Source organism: Sus scrofa, chromosome 5 (genome assembly GCF_054392235.1).
Source record: "Sus scrofa isolate SSC_HxYL_T2T_F1_AM1 chromosome 5, Sscrofa_HxYL_maternal_Yorkshire_Landrace_v2.0, whole genome shotgun sequence".
NCBI classification, from domain to species: Eukaryota; Metazoa; Chordata; class Mammalia; order Artiodactyla; family Suidae; genus Sus; species Sus scrofa.
This window is the reverse complement of record NC_139387.1, coordinates 38,632,273-38,657,841: the sequence shown is the minus strand read 5'-3', so window position 1 is coordinate 38,657,841 and position 25,569 is coordinate 38,632,273. Positions and strand designations below refer to the sequence as shown.

The 25,569-nt window shown below is 43.7% G+C and overlaps 1 protein-coding gene across 4 annotated transcripts in view; it reads left to right on the top strand.

Moving 5' to 3' along the window:
• PTPRB (protein tyrosine phosphatase receptor type B) overlaps positions 1-25,569 on the top strand; it is a 124,232-nt gene that overhangs the window by 68,756 nt on the left and 29,907 nt on the right. For all 4 annotated transcript variants that reach the window (XM_021091988.2, XM_021091987.2, XM_001926867.8 and 1 more), the window contains 10 exons: positions 1,746-2,009; positions 2,541-2,804; positions 4,025-4,288; positions 7,068-7,337; positions 11,037-11,300; positions 13,914-14,177; positions 15,908-16,189; positions 20,143-20,421; positions 20,939-21,088; positions 24,563-24,806. In XM_021091988.2, the coding sequence (XP_020947647.2) occupies positions 1,746-2,009; positions 2,541-2,804; positions 4,025-4,288; positions 7,068-7,337; positions 11,037-11,300; positions 13,914-14,177; positions 15,908-16,189; positions 20,143-20,421; positions 20,939-21,088; positions 24,563-24,806 (2,545 nt within the window). The remainder of the gene's footprint in view (positions 1-1,745; positions 2,010-2,540; positions 2,805-4,024; positions 4,289-7,067; positions 7,338-11,036; positions 11,301-13,913; positions 14,178-15,907; positions 16,190-20,142; positions 20,422-20,938; positions 21,089-24,562; positions 24,807-25,569) is intronic.

Sequence of the window (25,569 nt, the reverse complement as noted above, 5' to 3'; positions counted from 1 at the left end):
GAACTCGAAGCCTAGGACCCTGAATGTGATTGAGTTTACACCTCTTCTCAATGCTCCTTCTCACTAATATTTATAAAATCCAGTTATATCCAAATAACAATGAGTCTAGGGCCTTCTTTAATTAAAATACAGACCCAGGGAGCTCCCACTGTGGCACAGCAGGTTAAGGAGCTGACAGCATCTCTGTGGTGGCACAGGTTCAATCCCTGGCCCTATGCAATGGGTTAAGGATTTGGTGTTGCCTCAGCTGTACCACAGGTCCCAGCGGTGGCTCAGATTCTATCCCTGGCCTGGGAAATTCCACATGCCGTGAGTGTGGCTGAAAATAAATAAATAAATAAAATAAAATACAGCCCAAATGAATAATTAGAATGTGCTTAATATCATACTCAAAATACAGAATTGCCTTATTTTATAGTGTTCCTCTTAACAAGCATTGACTGATCAATTGAGAAAGAAACTATGGGTACACAGAATTGTTTGTTCATTTATATATTTATGGAGAATGTGAGATACACAAAATTGGATTAATCACAGTTCTTGGTTCAGGACCCTATGCATCAATTGCCACATTACCACTTTTATTTATTTTCTACACATTAAATTTAATTGAGACTTTAATTAGTAATTTTTAATAATTTAATATGTACATGAGAAACCATCCTTGACTCCTATTTTTCTCTCTTCCTGTCTGTGTTAGAGTTCGATTACAGGTTTTTAAATTTTTAGTTGTTTTGACATGGAAAAGGTCTTTTCTGTGCAGTGTGCAATCTTTTGGAACTTAGCTTTTTTTCACTTAATGGTAAATTCATCCATAGTTTGTGTTTTGACAGTAAGGAAAAGAAATCCAGATTTTTATGAGTGCTCTATAATATTTCAGTGTGTTTATTTACCACTTCATTCCTCCAGTCTCCTGTGGATGGGCATCTTCTCTCTCACACTTTATCAAGTTTTTAAATCTTGCCAATCAAATGGATGTAAAAGGGCATTTTGCTACAGCCCTGACTTGCATTTCTTTGATCAATGATACCAAACATCTTTTCATGGGTTAATTACCGTATGTTTCCTCCTCTTCCATTTTTCTTTTGGATTGTTTTACTCTTCCTGGTAACTCATTATCAAATCTCCAGTCACCACAGTATTTGGGATTATTAATATCATCACCGTCATTCATATTAATCATCACTTAGGATGTTTAATGTTCCATCTTGTACATGACACTGGGTGTAGGCTAACAACAGGATTAGAATTCATTCCTCAGGTTCTTTTAGAAGATCCTTTATCACTCCAAATAGTGTCACAATCTTTCCCCCTCCAGAAATTTGTGATCCAGAGATCCAAAATTTTTCTTTTTTTTTTTTCTTTTTTTGTCTTTTCAGGGCTGCATCTGCTGCATGTGGAGGTTCCCAGGCTAGGGATCAAGTCAGAGCTGCAGCCACTGGCCTACACCACAGCCACAGCAACACCAGATCTGAGCCACGTCTGCAACCTACGCCACAGCTCACAGCAACGCCGGATCCTTAACCCACTGAGCAAGGCCAGGGATCAAACGATCAAACCTGTGTCCTCATGGATGCTAGTCAGATTTGTTTCTGCTGCACCACGATGGGAACTCCTAACATTTTTCTTTTAAATGCACACAATAAAAATCTACTCACTCTTTCATCGTCCCAGGTTGTCATCTGTGATCCCTCGCTCCGTCAGAGTCCCTAAATCTTTAGCTGTTTTCTGTTTTCTTTTTGCAGTGCCTGACAAGGTCCAGGGAGTCAGTATCAGCAACTCGGCCAGGAGTGACTATTTAAAGGTATCCTGGGTACACGCCACCGGAGACTTTGATCACTATGAAGTCACCATTAAAAACAAAAACAACTTCATTCAAACGAAAACCATCCCCAAGTCTGAAAATGAGTGTGTATTTGTTAAGCTAGTCCCTGGACGGTTATACAGTGTCACTGTTAGTACAAAAAGTGGACAATATGAGGCCAGTGAACAAGGAAATGGGAGAACAAGTAAGTGAAAAGATTGCAAAATTTGATGGTTGGTTGGGACTTGAAGGTCATCAAGTACATAGTGTATCTTCACCTTGAATCTTCTCTACTTACTGATCAGTAAACGGCATTTTCAGTTACCCTCACTGGGAGCTAACATCATTCAGCCAAGCCATGGCCTATAATTACAGAGTATTTGTTGGCAGATAAAAGCAAGCATATTGGGGGAGCAAGAAGGCCAAATTTCCCATTTTTCTCCCTGTCCTCCCGCATTGTGGCATTTAAAATCATTTTATCTTATGAGTGAGATCATAACTCATTTTATAATTATATTCTACCAACATTTAGCATATAAGATTTATGTCAGGAAAAAAATTATAATTTTAATAGTCCCTTCCAATTTTTCTTGTTTAATTATGCGTGAAGTTGTTGAAGTGGTTTATTGGGGGGGAAGGGAGATGTTTGCCAGTTCTGTGACGTGATTCATAAATTATTGTGTAGTAAACTCTGATCAGTCACTTTCCTGAAATGCCTTCTCACATTCCTTCCTAGTCCCAGAGGCGGTTAAGGATCTCACCTTGAGGAACAGAAGCACTGAGGACCTTCAGGTGACATGGACACGTGCTGACGGGGACGTCGACCAGTATGAGATCCAGCTGCTCTTCAATGATATGAAAGTATTTCCTTCTTTTCACCTGGTCAATACGGCAACGGAGTATCGATTCACCTCCCTCACACCAGGGCGCCAGTATAAAATTCTTGTCTTGACCGTCAGTGGAGACGTACAGCAGTCAGCCTTCATTGAGGGCTTCACAGGTAATGAGACATAGAACTCTTGAACCTGACTAGATATAGTGGTGTATTTAGCATGTTGGGTAGCCAGACATTTGGGTTGAGGATGTGAAGGGCTAAAAGGGAGATGGCAGGGAAGGGCGAAGGTTATCTTGATAGTGATCGTGATATTGTCCAAGGTACTTTATCAAAGTAAAGTAGGATGAAGGAGAAGAAAAAAAACACAGCTGCATGAAAAATAGCATAGCATTGATGTGAGCAGCTATTCCTTGTGGGGCATAGAGATAAAGTATAAACAACTTGGTTGGTTGGTAGAGTATTCCTTCTTTGGAACTGTTTTAGGAGGGTTGCAAAAACAATTAACATTTATTAAGAGTTACTGTGGGAGTTCCCGTCATGGCTCAGTGGTTAACGAACCCAACTAGCATATGAGGACTCCAGTTCCATCCCTGGCCTCGCTCAGTGGGTTAAGGATCTGGTGTTGCTGTGAGCTGTGGTGTAGGTCGCAGACATGGCTTGGATCCCGCGTGGCTGTGGCTCTGGCGTAGGCCAGAAGCAACAGCTCTGATTCGACCCCTAGCCTGGGAACCTCCATATGCCTCAGGTGTGGCCCTAAAAAAAAAAAAACAAAAGACAAAAAAAAAAAGGATCGGGCATTGCCATGGGCTGTGGTGTAGGTCGCAGACGCAGCTCGGATCCTGCATCACCATGACTGTGGTGTAGACCGGTGGCTACAGCTCTGATTCGACCCCTAGCCTGGGAACTTCCATATGCCACAGGTGCGGCCCTTAAAAAAAAAAGACAAAAGAGTTTACTGTGAACTTGACCCACAGCAAAGCACTTTATATGTACATTTTGTTCAAGCCTAACAATTTTGTGGGCTGGCTACTATTATTATCATTACCACTTTTCTGATGAGGACTTCCAGGGGTTAAGGGATTTGCCTCTAATCCCACATCTAGTAAATGAGAAAGCCAAGACTTGAACCAAGGCAATCGAACTGGCGCCCATTATATTATTCTTGTTCTTCTTTTCTACTGACTGGCTTTAATGTCCCTCTAAATTTCCCCCATCAACTTCAGCTCAAGCAGAAAAGTCAGAGCAAAATGGTAGATTGATACCAGTTTTTTTTCACATGGATTCTTTCAGTAGATGCCAAAATGTAGGAAGCATGAACATTTTAGTGGAAAATGTCCTTCGTTTGTTCTCCAAGTGATGGTTTTTAAATTTATTTTCTTTTTTAGTTCCTAGTGTTGTCAAAAATATTCGCGTTTCTCCCAATGGGGCGACAGATAGCCTGACCGTGAACTGGACTCCTGGTGGGGGCGATGTTGATTCTTACACGGTGTCCGCATTCAGGCAGAGTCAAACGGTTGAGTCTCAAACCATCCCCAAGCATGTCTCTGAGCACACATTCCACAGACTGGAGGCCGGGGAACAGTACCAGATTTTGATCGCCTCTGTCAGCGGGTCCCTGAAGAACCAGATTGAGGTGTTCGGGCGGACAGGTGAGCATCCACCTGGAGAGGAGCCAAGTAGTTCTCCACGATGGGACAATGGGTGGGCCTGGCCATTCACAAATGGAGAATATCCAAATTCAAACTCACCTAAATTTATGCAGTTCAGTGTGGTTTCAAGAGCCTTTCTCATATTTTTTCTTTGCATTTTTCTTTTCTAACAGATATTCAAAACAAACGAAAGATATTTAGAAACCAAACTATGTGAATAGATTTTTATACTTGCTAAGGGATAGTAAAATAGCTGACTTGTCTAATTATGTATTTTTCAGAATGTTTCCTTTCTCAAAATTCTTTAAAGAAAAATACACCTATGCCATCTATTCATTTGTGATGAATTAATAATGTAGCTGTTTATTTATGTTAATACCACTATTAATATAGTACTTTCAAAACAAAGATAAGCTCTAAGCACCACTAAAAATGCCAGGCATTTTAAATGATCTCTAGGAGGAGTTCCCTTTGTGGCTCAGCGGTTAACAAACCCAACTAGGATTTGTTAACAAAACCCAACTAGGATCCATGAGGCTCTGGGTTCGATCCCTGGCCTTGTTCAGTGGGTTAAGGATCTGGCAATACCGTGAGCTGTGCTGTAGGCCAGCAGGTGTAACTCCGATTCAACCCCTAGCCTGGGAACTTCCATATGCCTTGGGTTCCACGCTAAAAAGCCAAAAAAAAAAAGATCTCTAGGAGTTCCACCATGGCCTAGCCGTTAAGAATCCAGCATTGCTACTGCTTTGGTACAGGTTTGATCCTGGCCTGAGAACTTCTGTATGCTGCATGCACATCCCAAAAAAATATCTAGCCACACTACAAAGCAGAGAGCATTATCTTCATCTTACAGATGAAGAAAGTAAGGCTCGGAAAGTTTATGAAACATTATCAAGGATACATGTAATAAAACGTAGAGCTGTACTTCAAATCTAAGTCTGTCTGACTTCAAACCACATGCTCTCTCTACTGTGACACAGTACATACTAGATGTCTTTCATCTTCATGACCGCTTATTTAGTTGCAGGGCCTGGGCTTCTGTACTGTGTCCTCCTCTGTCTCTATTTCATATATGTATATGTCCAACCATTATGTTGGAAAATGGGAATTCATCATCAAGATAGAGCTTGTGAACAAAGAAGCTTACAATCTAGGCAAGGAGACAGAGAGTAAAAAGGCAGTTACAGTATAACACGATAAGTGCCAAAACAGAAGTAATCTCAAGATAGTATAGGAGCAAACAAAAAGAATCAAGGAAGGCTTCCAGGAGGAGGTAACATTTTAAGAGACATTAAGAAATCATCTTGGTAGAGTATATGCTGATCATGTTAATCTGATTCTAGCAGAAAAGCAAAGGTCTGGGAGAGAGCGAAAGCATGTAAGAACTGAAATGAGCTACACATTATGTAATATGCTAGAATAAAGATGTGAGCTGTGTGGCCAAGAGAGTAGATGGACCAGATTGTGAAGGACCTTGTAGCTCTGATAAAGTGTTTAAAATTAGGAGAGCCAGAGTTCCCATTGTGGCTCAGCGGAAACAAATCTGACTAGTATCCATGAGGATGGAGGTTCGATCCCTGGACTCTCTCAGTGTGTTAAGGATCCAGCGTGGCCATGAGCTGTGGTGTTAATCACAGTGGCAGCTCAGATATTGCATTGCTGTGGCTGTGGCGTAGGCTGGTAGCTACAGCTCCGATTGGACCCCTAGCCTGGGAACCTCCATAGGCTGAGGGTGCGGCCCTAAAAAGACAAAAAAAAAAAAAAAAAAAAAAAAAAGAATTAGGAGAGCCAGTGAAAGGCCATCAGCATGGCATGCTGGGAATCTGCCGGATGCTGTGTGCAGTTTGAAACAGTTGGAAATGAGGAAGCAAGGACTCTGGTCCAGAGAGCTGCAGTGATGTAGGTGAGTGATGACAGTGTCCCAGGCTAAGGGCAGGAGAGAGGAAGGAAAGGGAGAGACCCAAGAGATGTAAGATTTAGGAGAGGGAAATGACAAATCACATGTTTGATTTTGTAGCAGGATGAGGGTAGCAAGCCAAGTTTCTGACTTGGACCAAAGACAATGAGGAGATGATAGGAGGGAGGTGAGGAGTTCAGTTTGGTCATCTTGAGAGTCAGGGGTCTGGGGAACATCCAGAGAGGGATGTCACTTGCAAAAACAGAAGAGAGGTTCCCACTGAGAGTTTAAATGTGGGAGTCACCACCACGTGGGCAACAATTCAAACCATGGAGTGGATGAGATCCCTTAAGGATGTTATGTAGCATGAGAGAAAATATAAGCCTAGGATTCTTATTAGCCAGTAAAACTATCTGGCATTTCCCATCAAGAACCACAGTACAAACGCTGTTCAGTGCTACTGTGTAAGGTAAGGCTTGAAGCTTTGACTTGAGTTAATCTTGAGAATGAAACTCTAAACAAGAGACAATTCAGTCATCCAAATTGTATTCACTGAATGTAAATTTGTTCAGCATTCTTCTACTTTCTGCATACATAGATATGCATTACTCTGCATATTTATCAGTAGCTTTCTCACTAATTTTTCTGCTTGTTTGACCTCAAGATCCTGTCTAAGTCAGAGTAAAAAAAAGAAGAAACAAAAAACCATAGAGACTGTAAGCAGTTGTACAGATAATTTAGGCCAGGCCATTTTCTCCTAAGAGCACACAGGGAGTGTCAGTGCAGCCATGAGGCTGCATCTTCCATTTGCAGTTGATTTAGGAAAGTTTTTCTCAATTGACTACTTTATCCTAAGTGGTGGGACCTCTTCTTTCTTTGCAGTCCCGGCGTCCGTCCAGGGAATAATGGCAGACAATGCATACAGCAGTCATTCCTTAATAGTAAGCTGGCAAAAAGCTGTTGGCGTGGTGGAAAGATACGATATCCTGCTTCTAAGTGAAAACGGAATCCTCCTGAGTAACATATCAGAGGCGGCCACCACCAAGCAGCACAAATTTGAAGACCTAATACCAGGAAAGAAGTACAAGATACAGATCCTAACGGTCAGCGGAGGCCTCTTCAGCAAGGAAGCCCAAACTGAAGGCCGAACAGGTAATTCTCACTGCTTACTGTTTTGTGCAGGATAGCTTGCTATTCCTTAAGAACTGTAGGGCCAAAGAGATGACCCAACATTGGGAGATGATCTGTATTCACTGACACAGTGGGAATGTTCACCATCATTTACTGCTTCCCTCCGTTGACCTATTCACACAGCCTTCAGCCCACCACGCCCCCATTCAGATTTTTCATCAAAACTGGCTCGATTACTTTCTTATTCTTACTATAATAAATTGCCACCAACTTTGCCCTTAAAACAACACAAATTTGTTATCTGGCCATCAGAATCTGAAGTAGATCTTGTGGGGCTAAAAATCAAGGTGTCAGGCTGATTCTTCTAGTGACTTTATGGGGAGAATCCTTTCCTTGCCCTTTGCAGCTTCGAGAGGCCACTCACATTCCTCAGCTCATGGCCTCCTTGTCCACTAGCACATCACCTTCTCTGCTCTCCTGCCTCCCTCTTCCATCTTTTAAGGATTCTTTTGACTACACTGGCCACCACCCGGACAATGCAGGATCCTCTTCCCATTTCAGGATCCTGAACTTAATCATTTCCTGCAAAGTCCCTTTTTCCACCTTACGTAACATATTCGCAGGTTCTGGGAATTGGGACCTGGACATCCTTGGGGTCCATTATTTACACAACCACACTAGTCTAACTGGATATTTATGTATTAAGTCCCTGGATCAGAAAGGGATTCAATGTTGATAGGGACATCATGATAAAGTAGGCATGCTTCTTGTCCTGGAAGAGGTGACTGATTAGCAGAGGGACAGACACATGGACAAATAATGACAGCACAATGTGATAAGGATTGTATGAGACAGAAGAATGTCCACCATCTAAGGGAGCATGGAGTCAGGTGGAACGGGGAAGTCTTTCTGAAAGTGACACTTTGATACCATCATGAAGGATGAAGCAGTTCTCCACCTGGAGAGAAGGTAGGACTTCTGGTGCAGAGAGATGACCTTGTGCCGAGACAGGCAGGGGTGAGAAGAGCAGTGAGATTTTGTGGTGGCTGATGTGTGTGTTACGTGGTGGAAATGTGAAGCTGGAAAGGCAGGTGGGGGCCAGATTAGAGTACTTGGCATACCTTCCTCGGGACTTTATGTTTCATCTTGTAAAATAAATAAAAGGAGACAAAGGTTTTTCAGCCAGAGAGTAGATGTTATATAACAAAAAATTATGCCTTAAAAAAAAAAAAATCAGGAGTTCCCTGGTGCCCAGTCCGGCGTTGTCATCACTGTGGCTCACGTTCAGTCCCTGGCCTGGGAACTTCCACATGTGGTGGGCATGGCCAAAAACAAATAAATGATTAAATAAATCAGATGACAATGGGGGGTAGGTTGAATGCAGAAGAGACCAGAGATGGGGAGACCATCTCATTAAGGCACTTGTTCTTGAGCACCTACTGTATGCCAGGCACTGTTCTAAATGCTGGATACATAGAAATGAATAAAACAAACCCTCGTTCTCATGAAAGTCAATAAACAAAATAAAGAAGTAAAAAATGTAGCAATAAAGTAAAATAAAGAAGTAAAAAATGGTCATAAATGCTGAGGAGAAAATTAAAGCAGGCACATGGGTTAGCAAATGTTGGAAGCTTACAGTTTAGATAAAACAGTCCTAAAAGGTCTCGTTGAAAAGGTGATAAAGTTTGAGTAAAATCTGAAAGAAGTGAGAAAGAAGATTGTGTAGTTATTTGGGGAAGAGTATCCCCAAACAGAGCAAATGGCAAGAGAAAGACTCTAAAGCAGGAGCATGTCAGGCCTGTTGGACGAGCAGTAATGAGACCACTGCAGCTGGAGCACAGTGAGTGACGACAAAGTAGGGGGAGGTGGTCAGGGAGGCAGCTGGGGTCCTAAGAGGATGGTGGTTGCAGAAAGGATAAGGGTCAAAAGTGAAAACGCAGGGGCACTGAGGAAGAACTGTGGACACAGGAGTTCCCATCATGGCTCAGTGGTAATGGACCCAACTAGTATCCATGAGGACGCAGGTTCAATCCCTGGCCTCACTCAGTGGGCTAAGGATCCAGTGTTGCCATGAACTGTGGTGTAGGTCACAGACATGGCTGGGATCCTGTGTTGCTGTGGCTGTGGCCCAGGCTGGCAGCTGCAGCTCTACTTCGACCCTTAGTCTGGGAACTTCCATATGCTGCAGGCATGGCCCTAAAAAGCAAAAAAAAAAAAAAAAAAAAAAAAGAAGAATAGTAAAGAATAGTAGATACAGTCAAGAAATATTCCTGCATTAGGTAGGATGGCACTTGGTGGCTGGGTGGAATATCGGAGGAGAAGAAGAAGAAGATTCTAGAGCTTCTACCTGGGGTATCTGGTAGAAGATGACTCTACTAAGTGAGATAAGGGAACTAAGAGGAGAGAGTGTCAAGGAGAAAGAATCAGGGCTCTGTTCTGCCTTGAGTTTGAGATGTCTAAATGACTGACAGAGAGGTGATCAATAGTTCTTTGAAAATTTGGGCCCGAGCCCTGAAAAGTCAGCTGGAGGTAAAGATTTGGACAAAAATTTTACTTAAATCCATGTTTTAGTCTGTTCAGTATAACTGGGTGGCTTAAACAACAAATAGTTCTGGAGGCTGCAAGTCCAAAGTCCAGGCTCCGGCAGATGTGGGATCTTGTGAGGGCCCATTTCTGATTCACAGATGGCACCTTCTCACTGCGTCCTCACATGGTGGAAGGATGAGACGTCTGGGGTCTCTTTTATAAGGGCGCTCATCCCATTCATGAGGTCTCCACCCTTGCGACCTAAGTATTTCTCATGGGCCACATCCCCCAATACCAGTACTCTGGCCCTGAGGTTTCAACCTATGAATTTCGGTGTGACGCATTCAGACCATAGCAATCCATAAAATGAATGAGACCAATTGCTTGGCTAATGTGATAGCATATAAAGCAAAGGATGAAACCATGGGGGTTACCAAGTTTTAAGAGTGTGGCATGAGAGAGAAAAAGCAAAAGAGCCTGAGAAAGTGGAGTGGAGAATCCAGGAGAGACCAAGACAGTGTCCTGTTTTGTTCCCACGGACATCCTAAGACTTGGATAGAATCAGGCAGCATCAGTGCCAACAGTTTGGAAGCAGGTCATTTTGGGAGGCACTTGATCACCTTCACCTTGCCAACAGGTAGCACAGGAGGCCAAAAGGGTTGCAAAATCCTAATGTAAACTTTTTTTTTTTTGGTTTTGGTTTTGGCTTTTCTTTTTGCTTCTCTTTCCCACATCCCTGATTCTAATTTTCTCTTTCTGCCTGATTTTCCCTTCTTTCTTACCTACTCTCTCCTCTTCACTGCTCTTCCCTCTAATGGCTATTTCTTAGCTGTCAGAGGGCACTCAGAGATAGTTTTTCGATCTCTGATCTAGCTCTCAGTATTAGTCACATAGGTCCGATTAACTTTATTTTATATTCAAAAAATGTCCTTGAAGATAACTTTCCATCCGTGGTGGGTTTTGTTGTTGTTGTTCTCTTGTGGTTTTGTTTTTTTTAAATTACTGGTTCCAGCATCAGTAATTCACAATATTCAGATTTCTTTGCTTTCGGGTCTCCGTGAAGTCAGTACTTTACCAAGGCAGGGGCCGTGTATTTGGGGCTGCTTGTTGGAGGGGGGCCATCCAGATGTCAATCCCAGGCTATGTCAGGGACATCAGACTCAGTCTCACTCTCTTGCTCCTCGGCTTTTCCAGTCCCTGCAGCTGTCACCAATCTGAGGATCACAGAGAACTCCACCGGACACCTGTCCTTCAGCTGGACGCCCTCCAAGGGGGAGTTCAAAGGGTACAACATCTTTCTGTACAACCCGGATGGAACTCTTCAGGAGAGAGCACAAATTGACCCCACAGTCCAAAGCTTCTCTTTCCAGAACTTGCTCCAAGGTCGAATGTACAAAATGGTGATTGTAACTTGCAGCGAGGAGCTGTCTAATGAGTCCCTCATGTTCGGCAGAACAGGTAAGACCTGGACCCAAGCAGTAATGAGGGAGGGACACCTCCCGCGTTTTTCCTCCATTTGGCTTTAGTTTCCTATTCTACCCAGGGCTTTATATGAAATGTGTGACCCTAAATCAAACCTTTGATTATATATCAGAATAGTGTTTGCACTGTTCTGTTCAATTGCCTCCCTGTGTTTACTTCATAGAATTGCGTGAAGAAATGAATCTGGGAGTTCCCATCGTGGCTGAGTGGTAGTGAACCCATCTAGTATCTGTGAGGACTCAGGTTCAATCCCTGGCCTCACTCAATGGATTAAAGATCCGGCATTGCTGTGAGCTGTGGTATAGGTTGTAGATGTGGCTTGGATCCCACATTGCTGTGGCTGTGGTATAGGGTGGCAGCTGCAGCTCCAATTTGACCCCTAGCTTGGGAACTTCCATATGGCTCAGGTTCAGCCCTAAAAAAGAAAAAAGAAAAAAAAAAAATCTGGCTCCTCTTCTTGCCAGCAACCTGCTACAAGAGGATGGCAACCCATTGGACCTTGACTCAAACTGTGCCTTTCAGCTCTCTACAAGAAACAGATGGAGTGGAGGGACCAAATGGGACCAGCAAGCAATGACTGCTGTGAATCAGAAATGAACACAAGAGTTCTAGGAAAATGCAAGTGAGCAAAACATCCTGGGCCACAAATAAGAAGCTAAATTTAGTCTTTCTCATTTTTCTATTCAATTTTTGTTGTCAATTGACAAGAGTTTTTGAGTGTTCTTGTGTGCCAGGCACAGGGCTCACTGTGACACTAGCCAGACACATGAGGCCCCTGACCTCCCAGGGCTTCATGTTAACAGAGAGGAAGAAGGGGCGGGACAGCAGATTCTTTTCTTTTCTTTTTTTTTTTTTTTTTTTACCTTTTGGCTTTTTCGGGTCGCACCTGCGGCATATGGAGGTTCCCAGGCTAGGGGTCGAATTGGAGCTGTAGCCACAGGCCTACACCACAGGCATAATAACTCGGGATCCAAGCCATGTCTGCAAACTACACCACGGCTTGCAGCAACACTGGATCCTTAACCCACTGAGCGAGGCCAGGGATTGAACCCACATCCTTATGGATGCTAGTCGGGTTCATTAACCACTGAACCATGACAGGAGCTCTGGGACAGCAGATTCTAAAGGGAGATGATGTTTGGAATGCCTGAAATCCCCTGAAGCAAGTAAACAGTATGTTGTGACAAAGAGTGACTTGGCAAGACAAAAATCTGCTTTAAACAGAGAAAGCTATTCAGGCCAAGACCTGAAGATAATGGGAGCCAGGCAGAGAGCCCATTCTGGGCACCCTACAAATGTTCTCAGATTGTTTTCCAAAAGAATGAAAAAGAGCAGTGGATAAGCCTAGACCATGAGTGGAACTGCTGAGATGTCACCATTTCCAGAGCCACCTGCCTTCTGCACATCTTCCCTTACCTACTCATTGATGTTTCAAGTTCTTCCAACAAAGGACAACATCTCTCCAAAGAGTCGCACACCTTACATAACCCGCAGGACAGGTGCCAGTGTGACTAATTTATACTATGGTACAAACGACTGTTAACACTCATTTTTCCAAGTGAGGTTCCATCAATATAGATCTGAGGGAAGAAAGTGCTGAGAGAGAAGACTGAGAATCAGAAAGACAGAGAAAAAGAGGCCTAGAGAGAGATGTCAGAGAATGTTGGCCACGCGTGAGAAGGGCCAGACTGGAAGGGGCTGGAACTTTTTATAAACACTTTCAGGGCTTTTTAGAAGCTAAGGTAAAAATGATTTTTGATGAGTCTTTTTTTTTTTCTTTTTTTTTTTTTAGGGTCACACGTGCAGCATATGGAAGTTCCCAGGCTGGGCATCCAATTGGAGGTGCAGCTGTTGGCCTTCGGCACAGCCATAGCAACTCGGGATCTAAGCCACATCTGCAACCTACGATGCAGCTCATGGCAACACTGGATCCTTAACTCACTGAGCGAAGCCAGGATTGAACCCCCATTCTCATGGATACTAGTTGGGTTTGTTACCACTGAGCCATGATGGAAACTCCAATTGGACTAGTTTTTGTTTTTGTTTTTTTTTTTTTTTTTTTTTGTCTTTTTGCCATTTCTTGGACCGCTCCCGTGGCATATGGAGGTTCCCAGGCTAGGGGTCCAATCGGAGCTGTAGCCGTCAGCCTACACCAGAGCCACAGCAACACGAGATCCAAGCTGCATCTGTGACCTACACCACAGCTCACAGCAACGCCAGATCCTTAACCCACTGAGCAAGGCCAGGGATCAAACCCGCAACCTCATGGTTCCTAGTCGGATTCATTAACCACTGTGCCACTACGGGAACTCCTGGACTAGTCTTGATTAGTCATTTCTGAAAATTTCACTTTCTATGTTTATCAGAGGCCATTTGGCCAGCATATAGAAGACACTACCAGTTTTGTTTTGTTTTATTCTAATTTAGACACATGCCCTTAAACACAAGTGACCTGAAAGAGAGACAAAGTCTGACGGTACAATAGGTCTGCTCACTATTATATGCCCAGCACAGCTCATGTTTTCACCTGTGAGCCAAAATATCTTTGTTTCTTTTTTGTTTTTAGTGAAGGTTTTCCCTCTGTTTAAGTTCCAGCCTCTGTGAGCAACCTCAAAGGATCCAATCGAAACATGACAGACAGTCTCTGGTTCAGCTGGAGTCCAGCCTCTGGGGATTTTGACTTTTATGAGCTGATTCTCTATAACCCCAATGGTACAAAGAAGGAAAACTGGAAAGACAAGAACCTGACGGAGTGGCGTTTCCATGGCCTCATTCCCGGAAGGAAATACACGCTGTGTGTGGTAACTCACAGTGGAGATCTCAGCAACAAGGTCCTGGGGGAGAGCAGAACAGGTAAGAAGCCCTGTTGCCAATGGCCAAGGGTTGGTGGGAAGCAGCCTCCAAAGGTGCACTTCAATTACGGGTTTTCTTCCTGAGAAATAAAATCAATAATTCTGTGCTATGGATTAGCCCCTGACCTTGGGAAGGCCCTATAGTAAAGTGGAAAAAGGAGACAGGGGAGTTCCCATAACGACTAAGTGATTAACGAATCCAACGAGGAACCATGAAGTTGCAGGTTCGATCCCTGGCCTTGCTCACTCAGTGGGTTAAGGATCTGGCGTTGCCATGAGCTGTGGCGTAGGCCGCAGACACGGCTCAGATCTGGCATTGCTGTGGCTCTGGCATAGGCCAGTGACACAGTTCTGATTAGACCCCTAGCTTGGGAACCTCCACATGCCCCAGGTGAGGCCCTAGAAAAGACAGAAAGAAAAAAAAAAAAAAAAAAAAAAAAGGAGACAGACTTGGGGTAAAAAGATCTAGGTCCTTAGCTCTGCCACTTACCTATGTGAAGCTGGGCGTGTCACAAGCACTTCTAAGCCTCAGCTTTTGTAGCCATAAAATGGGGAGCATCATCATCATTACGTTCCTCTGAGCAGTGCTTTCTTAATTTTCTTATTTCTTGGGCACACACAGATAACATTAATATCTATATGCTACCCTGGAATCAATGAACAAGGCTATCTGTAATTAGATGGAAGTGTCTATGGACTCTAGCCTTCACAACCCAAAACCTGATGGACTAAATACATTCTCATGGAGTTCCTGTTGTGGCTCAATGAATTACGAACCTGACATATGATCCTTGAGGATGCGGGTTCAATTCCTGGTCTCACTCTGTGGGTTAAGGATCTGGTGTTGCCTTGGCTGAGGCACAGGCTTGTAACTGCAGCTCCAATTCCACTCCTAGCCAGGGAGTGGCCCTCCTAGGCAGGTGTGGCCCTAAATGAAAAATAAATGAATATCAAGTTAAATACCTTTTCACACTTGTAACCTGTGTGGGGCACACTCATGCTCCATATCACCCTCATAAAAAAGTTCTGGTTATGGAAATTAAAGAAAATGTATATAAAACACCTGAGGACAAACTATTACATTTTGAATGAATAAGGAATGAAGTCCTACAGTACAGCACAGGGAACTATTTCCAGTCTCTTGGGATAGACTACAATGGAAGATAATATAAGAAAGGGAATGTATGACTGGCTCACTTTGCTGTAAAGCAGAAATTGGCACATTGTAAATCAACTATACTTTTTTTTTTTTTTTTTTTTTTTTGTCTTTTTGCCATTTCTTGAGCCGCTCCTGCAGCATATGGAGGTTCCCAGGCTAGGGGTCAAATCAGAGCTGTACCTGCCGGCCTACACCACAGCCACAGCAATTCGGGATCCGAGCTGCGTCTGCAACCTACACCACAGCTCATGGCAATGCCAGATCCTTAACCCACTGAGCAAGGCCAGGGATCGAACCCTTAACCTCATGGTTCCTAGTCAGACTCGTTAACCACTGAGCCATGACGGAAACTCCAAATCAACTATACTTTTAAAAATGATTTAAAAAGACACTTGAGGACAGTGTCTTACACATGCTAAACACTATATAAATGGAAGCTCCTGTTACTATATTATTGCATTAACTCTTCCTAAGAAGTACATTAAAAGTACATCTGATGTCACTCAGCTGTCTTATCTGTATATCTCATGCAGAGAAGCGATTATGTATTTTTCACTTTCTCCTACATACAGCCCCGAGTCCTCCCAGTCTTATGTCATTTGCCGATGTTGCAAACACATCCTTGGCCATCACCTGGAAGGGGCCTCCAGACTGGACAGACTACGATGACTTTGAGCTGCAGTGGTTCCCTAGAGATGCCATCACAGTCTTCAACCCCTACAACAACAGAAAATCAGAAGGACGCATCGTGTATGGTCTTCGTCCAGGAAGATCCTATCAATTCAGTGTCAAGACTGTCAGTGGTGATTCCTGGAAAACCTACAGCAAACCAGTTTTTGGATCTGTGAGGACAAGTATGATATGTTTTGCTACTCTTGGTTCTCGGATGATGGGGGAAGGAAGTATGTGTTGAGACATCTTCTTCCAATGGGGCTTGGTATAAATTCACATTTTTACCTAGAGATTGGTTAGGTTTGAATTCAGGCAGACGTTCTATATAGATTTGTTCATTTATTCAATTTTAGCAATAGTGGACAATAAAGAACTAATCTCTGCCCTCGTGGAGCTTTCAATTGAGTGGGAGGTACTATCATTAAAAAGACATTTAGGATGTGATGAAGGAAGTATTTGCGCTAGAGAAACACATGGCAAAGGCATCTGACACAATATAAGGGAGTTTCCTAGGAGAAGAACCATCCACATGAAGACTTAAGGAAGGAGTAAGACTCACCGGTGGAGACAGGGAAAGAAGTAAGGAGTATTCCTGGTAGAGAGAATAAAATATTCCAAAACCAAACAGAAGACAGGAATAGAAAGGAGTTTTAGTTGGCTGGAGGATAAAAGGTGAGGATTAGGAGAATCAGATCATAAAATGTTGGGAGGCATGGTTATGACGTTGAACCTCAATCCACTGAAGCCACTGCAGGATTTGCAGCTGGATTATCATAATCAAATTTACACTTTAGGAAGTCACTCTGGGTGCAATGCAGAGAATTGATCAAAAGGAGCAAACTAGAAGCAGAGGAATCAGTTAGGACATATTGCTGTAAACCCTGAAGATGAAAATACCTCAATGATAAAACAGATATCTATTTCTTCCCCAAGGCATTTTGGGATAAATACCACAAACCTCAAAGAAACAGAAGTTTTTGGTGTAGGAACCTCAATCCAAATATTTATTTCTCAGTAATACCCAATGTAGATTCTAAGATCAGATCAGAGAGTTATGATTATCAATAAAATATGAAGTTTAATATTAGAAATTTAAGCCAGTAGCTGTTTTTTTTTTAGTGTATATATGTGTGTGTGTGTGTGTGTGTGTGTGTGTGTGTGTGTGTACACATATGCTTTTTATCACAGTTGACTTAAAATGTTCTGTCAAATTTTGCGCCAAACATTAAAGCTGCAACGGTTGTAACTTGTGCTTTATGTTGTATCCAAAGAGCATGCAGGTAGTTGCATGTCAAGAGAAATACGTGAATGGAGTTCCCATTGTGGCTCAGCAGAAACAAATCCTACTAGCATCTATGAGGATGCTGGTTCAATCCCTGGCCTCGATCAATGGGTCAAGATCTGGCATTGCTGTGAGCTGTGGTGTAGGTCAGAGATGCAGCTTGGATCCTGCATTGCTGTGTTTGTGGTGTAGGCCGGCAGCCGAAGCTCCAATTTGACCCTTAGTCTGGAAACTTCCATATGCTGCACATGTGGCCCTAAAAAGAAAAAAGAGAGAGAGGGAAAGAGAGAAATAGGTAGAAAAGAACTAAGAGTTTTAGTGTATAGCAAGCTCAGGCAGGATTTTCAGTGGCTTATTGAGGGCTCTGTAATCGAATCACTGGTGCTCAGGTCAAGAGCTCACTTGAGGCCAGGCTGGTCAGATCACATCTGGGGTGTTGTATTTGGCCCCAGATGGTAGAACTTAAAGAGAGGTGTTTACCAAGTGGGGCTTTCCCAAGAGGAGAGCAGCCAGCATGAAGAGGGACTTGGTGCTGAGTTTTATGGGGAATGGCGGGATGAATTTGAGAATTGCATCGCTTAGGACTGTGTTTGGCTATGGGTAACAAAACACCTAGGATAACAGAGGATTAAACAAAACACAAGTTTAGAATACTCATGTGACATCATTCCTGTGCGCTGTGCCCAACAAACATGCACCAGCTGTGATGAACAACTTGAACTGCGCCATCAGCCCCCTTCCCACGCCTCCTAGCCCCACCCTTGGTGCCCAGGTTGGTGATTTTTTTCTGCCTAAACTATGCCTTTCCCAGATCTTGGCAAGGTGTCATCTCTGCCAGAAAGGCTGTGCTAACTCCTGCCCACTATGCACACCAGCAGCGGAATGTGGTGTGTTACTCCCCACAGCATCCTCCTCCCCATTTCTTCTGGTTCATTCTTCTTTCTGCCTTGTTGATGGTTGTTTGGGGTTCATCCCCCTTCCTAGAGATTATGGCCAACGTCTTATTCTTGTCTGTACCATTCACTGTCCCTAGGAGAGCACCTTGTACACAGTAGGCACTCATGTCTTAGTGAATGGAGATGTGACCTGAGTCTTGGAAGGCAGGTGAGATTGAGCGGTGAAAAGGGGGACTGAGAGAAGGGATCGAAGCAGATGTCCACGTTATTCTTTGTGTGAATTATCAGAACTATAGATTAGGCAGGTTGTCTTAAAAGACTCTCCAAAGTGAGAAGAGGAGATGTCTCTGGGTCTCAGCTCTGACTTGGTTTGAAGGGAGCTCAAACAATCAACAGCCTGGTTCGTGTTTGAAAAGACTCAATTACTGTTTGCCTCAAAAGCCACATCTTTGACTCGATTTTCTTCCTAAATCATCCTCATCTAAACTCTTGTGAGTGAGCTGACATTTGGAGACTTTGCTGTGAAACAGGAATTCACTCAGTGGCCCAGATGCCGAGGGTTGAGAACAAGGACTCCTGTAATGAAGTATGTGTCCGGGGGAGATGGGTTGTGCTCCACCTCAGAGCCACAGGTGCTGCTCTGGGAGTGAAGAGAGTGGCCTACAGAGTTTGGTGTGAACCTGCACAGTCACGTGGCTCTTTTCCTTTCAGACTGAGTCTTTTACTCGGTTGTGTCACTCACAATGACAAACACGATCTGCTACCTACTGAGTCAGGCACCCTGTCAGGCAGAAGAAAGTGAGTGACCAAGCACAGGGGGATGGAAGAGTTGGGCATATGTGGGGAACCACAGCCGTATCACTGCTTCGGGCTGGGCTTGTGAACGGGAAGGAACAGGAAGAGGAAGATAGAAGCCAGAGCCCAGGGGGTAACAAGTCAGCAGTGCCATTTCTTACTTTCCTTATTGTAAGAACCAGCGTTTCAGCAGTGGTAACAAACCCAACTGGTGTCCATGAGGGTGTGGGTTCCATCCCTGGCCTGGCTCAGTGGGTTAAGGATCCCGCGTTGCCATGAGCTGTGGTGTAGGTCACAGACGTGACTCTGATCTGGCGTTGCTGTGACTGTGGTGTAGGCCAGCATCTACAGCTCCAATTCGACCCCTAGCCTGGGAACTGCCATATGCCTCAGGTGCAGCTCTAAAAAGACAAAAACAAAAAACTAGCATTTCTTGAGTAACGACCACGCCAGCCCCTGTGCTGGGTGGCTGTGCATGTTTCACCTTAGTGAGTCATTACAATAACCATGTGAAGTAGGTGAATTTCCTCACTTTATAGACGGGGCACAGATATGTGAAGTCACTTGCCCGAGAGTGCATGGCTGGTAAGTAGAATTTGAATTCAGGCAACCCCAAATGCACATTCAGCCTCTAGGCCACTCTGTCCCACCTTCTATCTAACTTCTGTCACTTCACTGCCCACATGTACATTTGTGTTGCCAGTCATGTTGGCACCTGGTGATTTTTCTAAAGGAACAGTGCTTTTAACTTTCAGTGGGTTTTTTTGTTTTGTTTTGTTTTTTTCTTTTTTTCTTTTTTGGCCACACCTGTGGCTACAGAGTTCTGGGGCCAGGGATCAGATCCGAACTGCAATTGTGACCTGTGCCACAGATGGGGCAATGCCGGATCCTTAACCCACTGTGCCAGGCCAGGGACTGAACCTGCATCTCAGTGCTCCAGAGACACTTCTGATCCCGTTGGACCACAGCAGGAACTTCAACTTTTAGTGTCTTTCAAAGTGGGGTCTAGTAGGCAGAAATTCCCTTAAAGAACTATGAAAAACAATTCACATGAAGATTGAGAATGATCTATTTAGATCTCTGAGCTAGTTGGAGCCAAAGGAGTTAAAAGATGTCAAACCGTTGTGAAAAGTGTCCCTTCCTCTCCCTCTCACTCCTTTAGAGCCAGACAAGATTCAAAACCTGCATTGCCGACCTCAGAACTCCACGGCCATCTCCTGTTCCTGGATTCCTCCCGATTCTGACTTTGATGGGTACAGCATTGAGTGCCGGAAAATGGACACTCAAGAAGTTGAGTTCTCCAGAAAGCTGGAGAAAGAAAAATCTCTGCTCAACATCATGATGCTAGTGCCCCATAAGAGGTACCTGGTGTCCATCAAGGTGCAGTCAGCTGGCATGACCAGCGAGGTGGTTGAAGACAGCACCATCACCATGATAGACCGTAAGTATCCCTGTTGGCAGGCACTGAGTGTGCGCCTTTCTCTGTGGTATCTATCACTCCTGTGCACAGGACGTGTGGTTCACTTCCACATTCGTGAGCTTGTTGTCCTTGGGGAAGACCTAAAAGGCTCTGGGAAACAGAAACATTTCCCTGTGTAACGCCTCCTGGCAGTAAACAAGTTAAATGATCTTCAAGTACCTGAACAAGTTAGTATTTAAATACATTTCTTTGCATGCTATAGTTAGAGCCATAATAGAGCTTTTAAGCAATTTGATGCTACAACTTGAGGAAATCCTGCTGAGGAGCTGCCTCCTTCATTATGTTTAATGCGCTGCTGGCAAATCACTTCCTCCTGCCTGCTTCTCCTTCCCTTCAGGAGAGGAGGAGGTTCTCGATTCCAAGCATTAAACACACACACAGTCTGATGTAGGTGTGTGGAGACCTTCATTTCACTGACTGTTTATATGTGAAATTAGAGTTGTGACCCTTCTTGTTTCCTTCCCTACCCTTCTTCCAGGCCCTCCTCCTCCACCTCCACATATTCGTGTGAATAAAAAGGATGTGCTGATTAGCAAATCTTCCATCAACTTTACTTTCAACTGCAGCTGGTTCAGCGACACAAATGGAGCTGTGAAATACTTCACAGTGGTGGTGAGAGAGGCTGATGGTAAGTGATCACGAATTAGCGCTACTGAAAGACATAGGATTATGTTCCCAAAAGTCACTATGGGGGCTTCTTCCGTGGCAAGTTTTTTTGAAAGTAGAAAACTTAATCTTTATATCATTCCACTCTGTCTCTGCTGGATGCAGAGGGGTGGAACAAAAAACTTATTCAAAGGCTCTTTCAGCAATGAAGCCTATAACCTGCTGGGTTTAATTATTGCATGAGTGAATAATAATAATAGCAAATACAACAGTAATAACAACAATCATCATTTATTGAGCCCATACTATATACCAGGCACTGGTGGAAGTGCACTGCATGTATTGACATTCAATTTATTTTCTTCACCACTCATCCGGTAGTCTGTTTCTTTTTCTTTCTTTTTTTTTAGGGCCACACTGCAGCACATGGAAGTTCCCAGGCTAGGATTTGAATCAGAGCTGCAGCTGCTGGCCTGTGCCACAGCCATAGCAACACCAGATCCAAGTCTTGTCTGGGACTTAGAACACAGCTAATGGCAACGCCGGATCCTTAACCCACTGAGTGGGGCCAGGGATCGAACCAGAGACCTCATGGATACTAGTCGGGTTCGTTACTGCTGAGCCACAATGGGAACTCCATATGTTTCATTCTTTAGTCTACTCAATTATTCAGTGTTACCTAATCCCTGTGGAACAGGCAAATACCAGATAATTCTTATAAAAACATTTCATATAACCATCAAATCATGTGCAGGAATGTTGCGTTTGGGGCCACACGTGTGCATATGTGTATTTGCCACTGAGGTCTTGTGTGTTATTTCTCCAGAATAGATGTTTGTGTTTGGAATGATGTTAATATATTTTACATGTGTTATATTCTTCAAAATTGTTGAAGGTGCTACACTGGAGTTTCTTAAGCATCCCTGACTAGTTTAACCTATCTGTGGGCAATGCAAAGCTTTAAACCTGACGAATACTGGGGCTAAATAGTATTTTAGTCTCACTATGTGCTCTTACATTTTATTTACTTGCACTAAAACTTGTTATGTGTAATTAATTCAATAATTTCAAGGGTCAATGGTGCATCCCAGATTTCCTCAAAATCCTAATTGGAGATAAATTGGTGAACTGTGGCGAGACTTTAGATTTAAGTAGGCTGAAATGAAGACAGTGTTTTGCTACCTGACTATAAGGCAGTAGCCAAAAAGAAGTCATAACCCAGAATTCAGCCTGATGTTCTCCAGCCTGGTGGGTTTCAAATATTGATGTCCATGGAGATGGGCTCTGCTCCCCTGGTCATATCAGATAACAATCCATCTCATGTAAATGTTTTTTTAGGTTGCTTTTTTCTTTTGTCTTTTCTAGGGCCACACCTGCAGCATATGGAAGTTCCCAGGCCCTAGCCTGGTTACATAGGAGCTGTAGCCTTGGCCTATGCCAGAGGCACAACAACACTGGATCCAAGCCATGTCTGCAACCTACACCACAGCTCACAGCAACACCAGATCCTTAACCCACTGAACGAGGCCAGGGTTCGAACCTGCAACCTCACTGTTCCTAGTCAGATTCGTTAACCACTGAGCCATGACGGGAACTCCGCATCTCATATAAATCTTATTTACAGCATATATACTCTTCCTAAAGGCAAGCTTCCCCTTTAACTATTGCCAGCAAGATAATATTTCTAAGATCCACTTATTTTGAGGAAATTTTATTAAATAAGAGTCCAGGATGCAGTGAACCCCCAAAATACCACTCCTTGAAGTTCACTCTAAATGATATCCAAGAGTTCCCATCATGGCTCAGTGGTAACAAACCTGACTAGTATCCATGAGGACAAGGGTTCAGTCCCTGGCCTTGCTCAGTAGGTTAAGGATCCAGAATTACCGAGAGCTGTGGTGTAGTTCAAAGACGAGGCTCAGATCCCACGTTGCTGTGGCTATGATAGTTGCTGTGGCTGTGATGTAGGCCAGAAGCTGCAGCTCTGATTGGACCCCTAGCCTGGGGATTCTCATATGCTGTGGGTGCAGCCCTAAGAAGACAAAAATAAAATGATATCCAATCTCTATAATATTTTTGTTCCTAATTATGCTTTCCTCCAGCCAACATCAGAATGAGTTTGCTGTGCCAAAACACACAGCAGGCTGGGTGGACAGGGGGAGAATTCTGGGAAGTGTTCTGCATGAGGGGCCAAGTTGGAGCCAGGATTAAACTACTCAAGATAACAGAGCAGGACACGGAGCAGTTATCAGACTGGGCGTGGCACGGGGAGCGTGTCTGTGGGGCGACTGCTCTGGCCTCAGACTTGATTTCTCTTATCTTTTCCCCATTTCCCAGGTCATAGGGATTTCCTTATTAGCTCAGCTACAGTGGTTGTTGGCAAGGCAGGGAGCTTGTCGAGTGGGTTGACTCTCACAATGGGGAGTGTCCAACTTTCTGGAGTTTGGGACATCTTGTCATTTGATGCACGAGCTATCCGCTCCTACACACAGATTTTATTTCCTAGAAAAATGATAGCGTGTGTATGTATGTGTGTGTGTCAGTGTAGATGAGTATGCATATATAAAATTTTGTATATATATGATTTATTTTTTAATCATTTTAGAAAAAAGTGAATTTAATTTCATTGGGAAAATTTCACAGCTTCCTTCGAGATCACAGATTCTGTACTCTTGGGATGACTAGAGATAGTGGGTGAGGAGGTAGCCTCAGAAACCTAGTTAGAAGTCACTGAAGTCACAAGAAAGTCAGTCCTTCACTGACTGAGAGCCCTCCTCCTCCCACCCCCCGTTGTATTATCAGTCCTGCTTCTGTAACTTGCCACGTCTTTAAAACTTATTAAGTGGAATTCCCGTTGTGGCTCAGCGGAAACAAATCTGACTAGCATCCATGAGGATGCAGGTTCAATCCCTGTGGATTAAGAATCTGGCATTGCTGTGGCTGTGGTGTAGGCTGGCGGCTACAGCTCCGATTTGACCCCTAGCCTGGGAGCCTCCATATGCCATGGGTGCGGCCCTAAAAAGACAAAAAATAAAATAAAATAAAACTTATTAAGTATTTGTATGCTAGACATTCTTTGCAATGCTTCTCCCTTTCTTCATATACATATAATTATAGTAATAGTATATTTATTAGGCTGTCGAGTAAAAGAAATCTTCTTTAAATAATCGATAATATATCTGTCAGCTCTTACTAATTATAAATATTAATATGACATTTTTTAAAAAAGGAGTTCCCATCATTGCTCAGTGGTAACGAACCCAACTAGTATCCATGAGGATGCAGGTTCAATCCCTGGCCTTGCTCAGTGGGTTAAGGATCGGGCATTGCTGAGAGCTGTGGTGTAGGTCACAGACATGGGTTGGATCCTACATTGCTGTGGCTGTAGTTGCAGCTCCAATTCAACCCCTAGCCTGGGAACTACCATATGTCTTGGGTGCAGCCCCCCCCCAAAAAAAGGAAAGTCAGTCCTTCACTGTGGGTTTTCTCCCTCCAGGCAGCGATGAGTTGAAGCCAGAACAACAGCACCCTCTGCCCTCCTACCTGGAATACAGGCACAATGCCTCCATTCGCGTGTATCAGACTGATTATTTTGCCAGCAAATGTGCCGAAAGTCCTGACAGCAACTCGAAGAGTTTTAACATTAAGCTTGGAGCAGAGATGGAGAGCCTGGGTGGAAAATGTGATCCCAATCAGCAAAAATTCTGTGACGGACCGCTGAAGCCTCGCACGGCCTACAGGTTAGATGTATTACTGTCATTTTGCTAGAAGGGACGTGCTACATCACTGGGCGCTCAGCTGTCTGGGCATCTGATGCACATGAGCCCCTGTAGATTAATAACCTACGTGATAAGAGTGCTCTGCATTTTACTAAGTAATTTATAAATGTGGTGTTCCTGCCTCCATTCATAGGTGATGTGTAAAGAAGGCCTTCGGCATTGTGCAAAAGCTCCAATTCGTTATGTGAAGAACTGAAGCCTCTTAATAGGTTGTTCTATCTCCTAAAATGTCTCTAGGATGAATCAGACAATTTATTGACTATGTTAACAACTGAGAAAATGTCCAAATAGAAAGACTGAGTTTAGGGAGACTTGAGAAATAAGTTCTATTTTCCACTTTTAGCCAGGACTGGGAGTACACTTATTTATTTACCTTCTAAGGCATAACAAGATGAAAGTGCTCCTTGGTCCAGAGAGAACCCTTGGAGGGCAAGGCCCCTTCATGAATGGAAGTGTCCTTTCCTCCCAGTCACTTGGCAGGAGAAAAGGAGCAGCCCCAGGCAGCCCTACTACAGCCAGGAGGCTCCTTCAGCTGTAGGTACTGGCTCTGCCCTTCATCTACACTGTGCTCCCCAAAAGCAGGTATGAAGCGTACACAGCATCCCAAACCAAAGTCCCCAAGAGATAGAGAACCTAGACTGCCATCTTGGATATAAGACCACAGGCACCTAAGATTAATACTTCCATAGAGGATGTGCCTTCTCTGTGGGGTGTTGGCAGAACT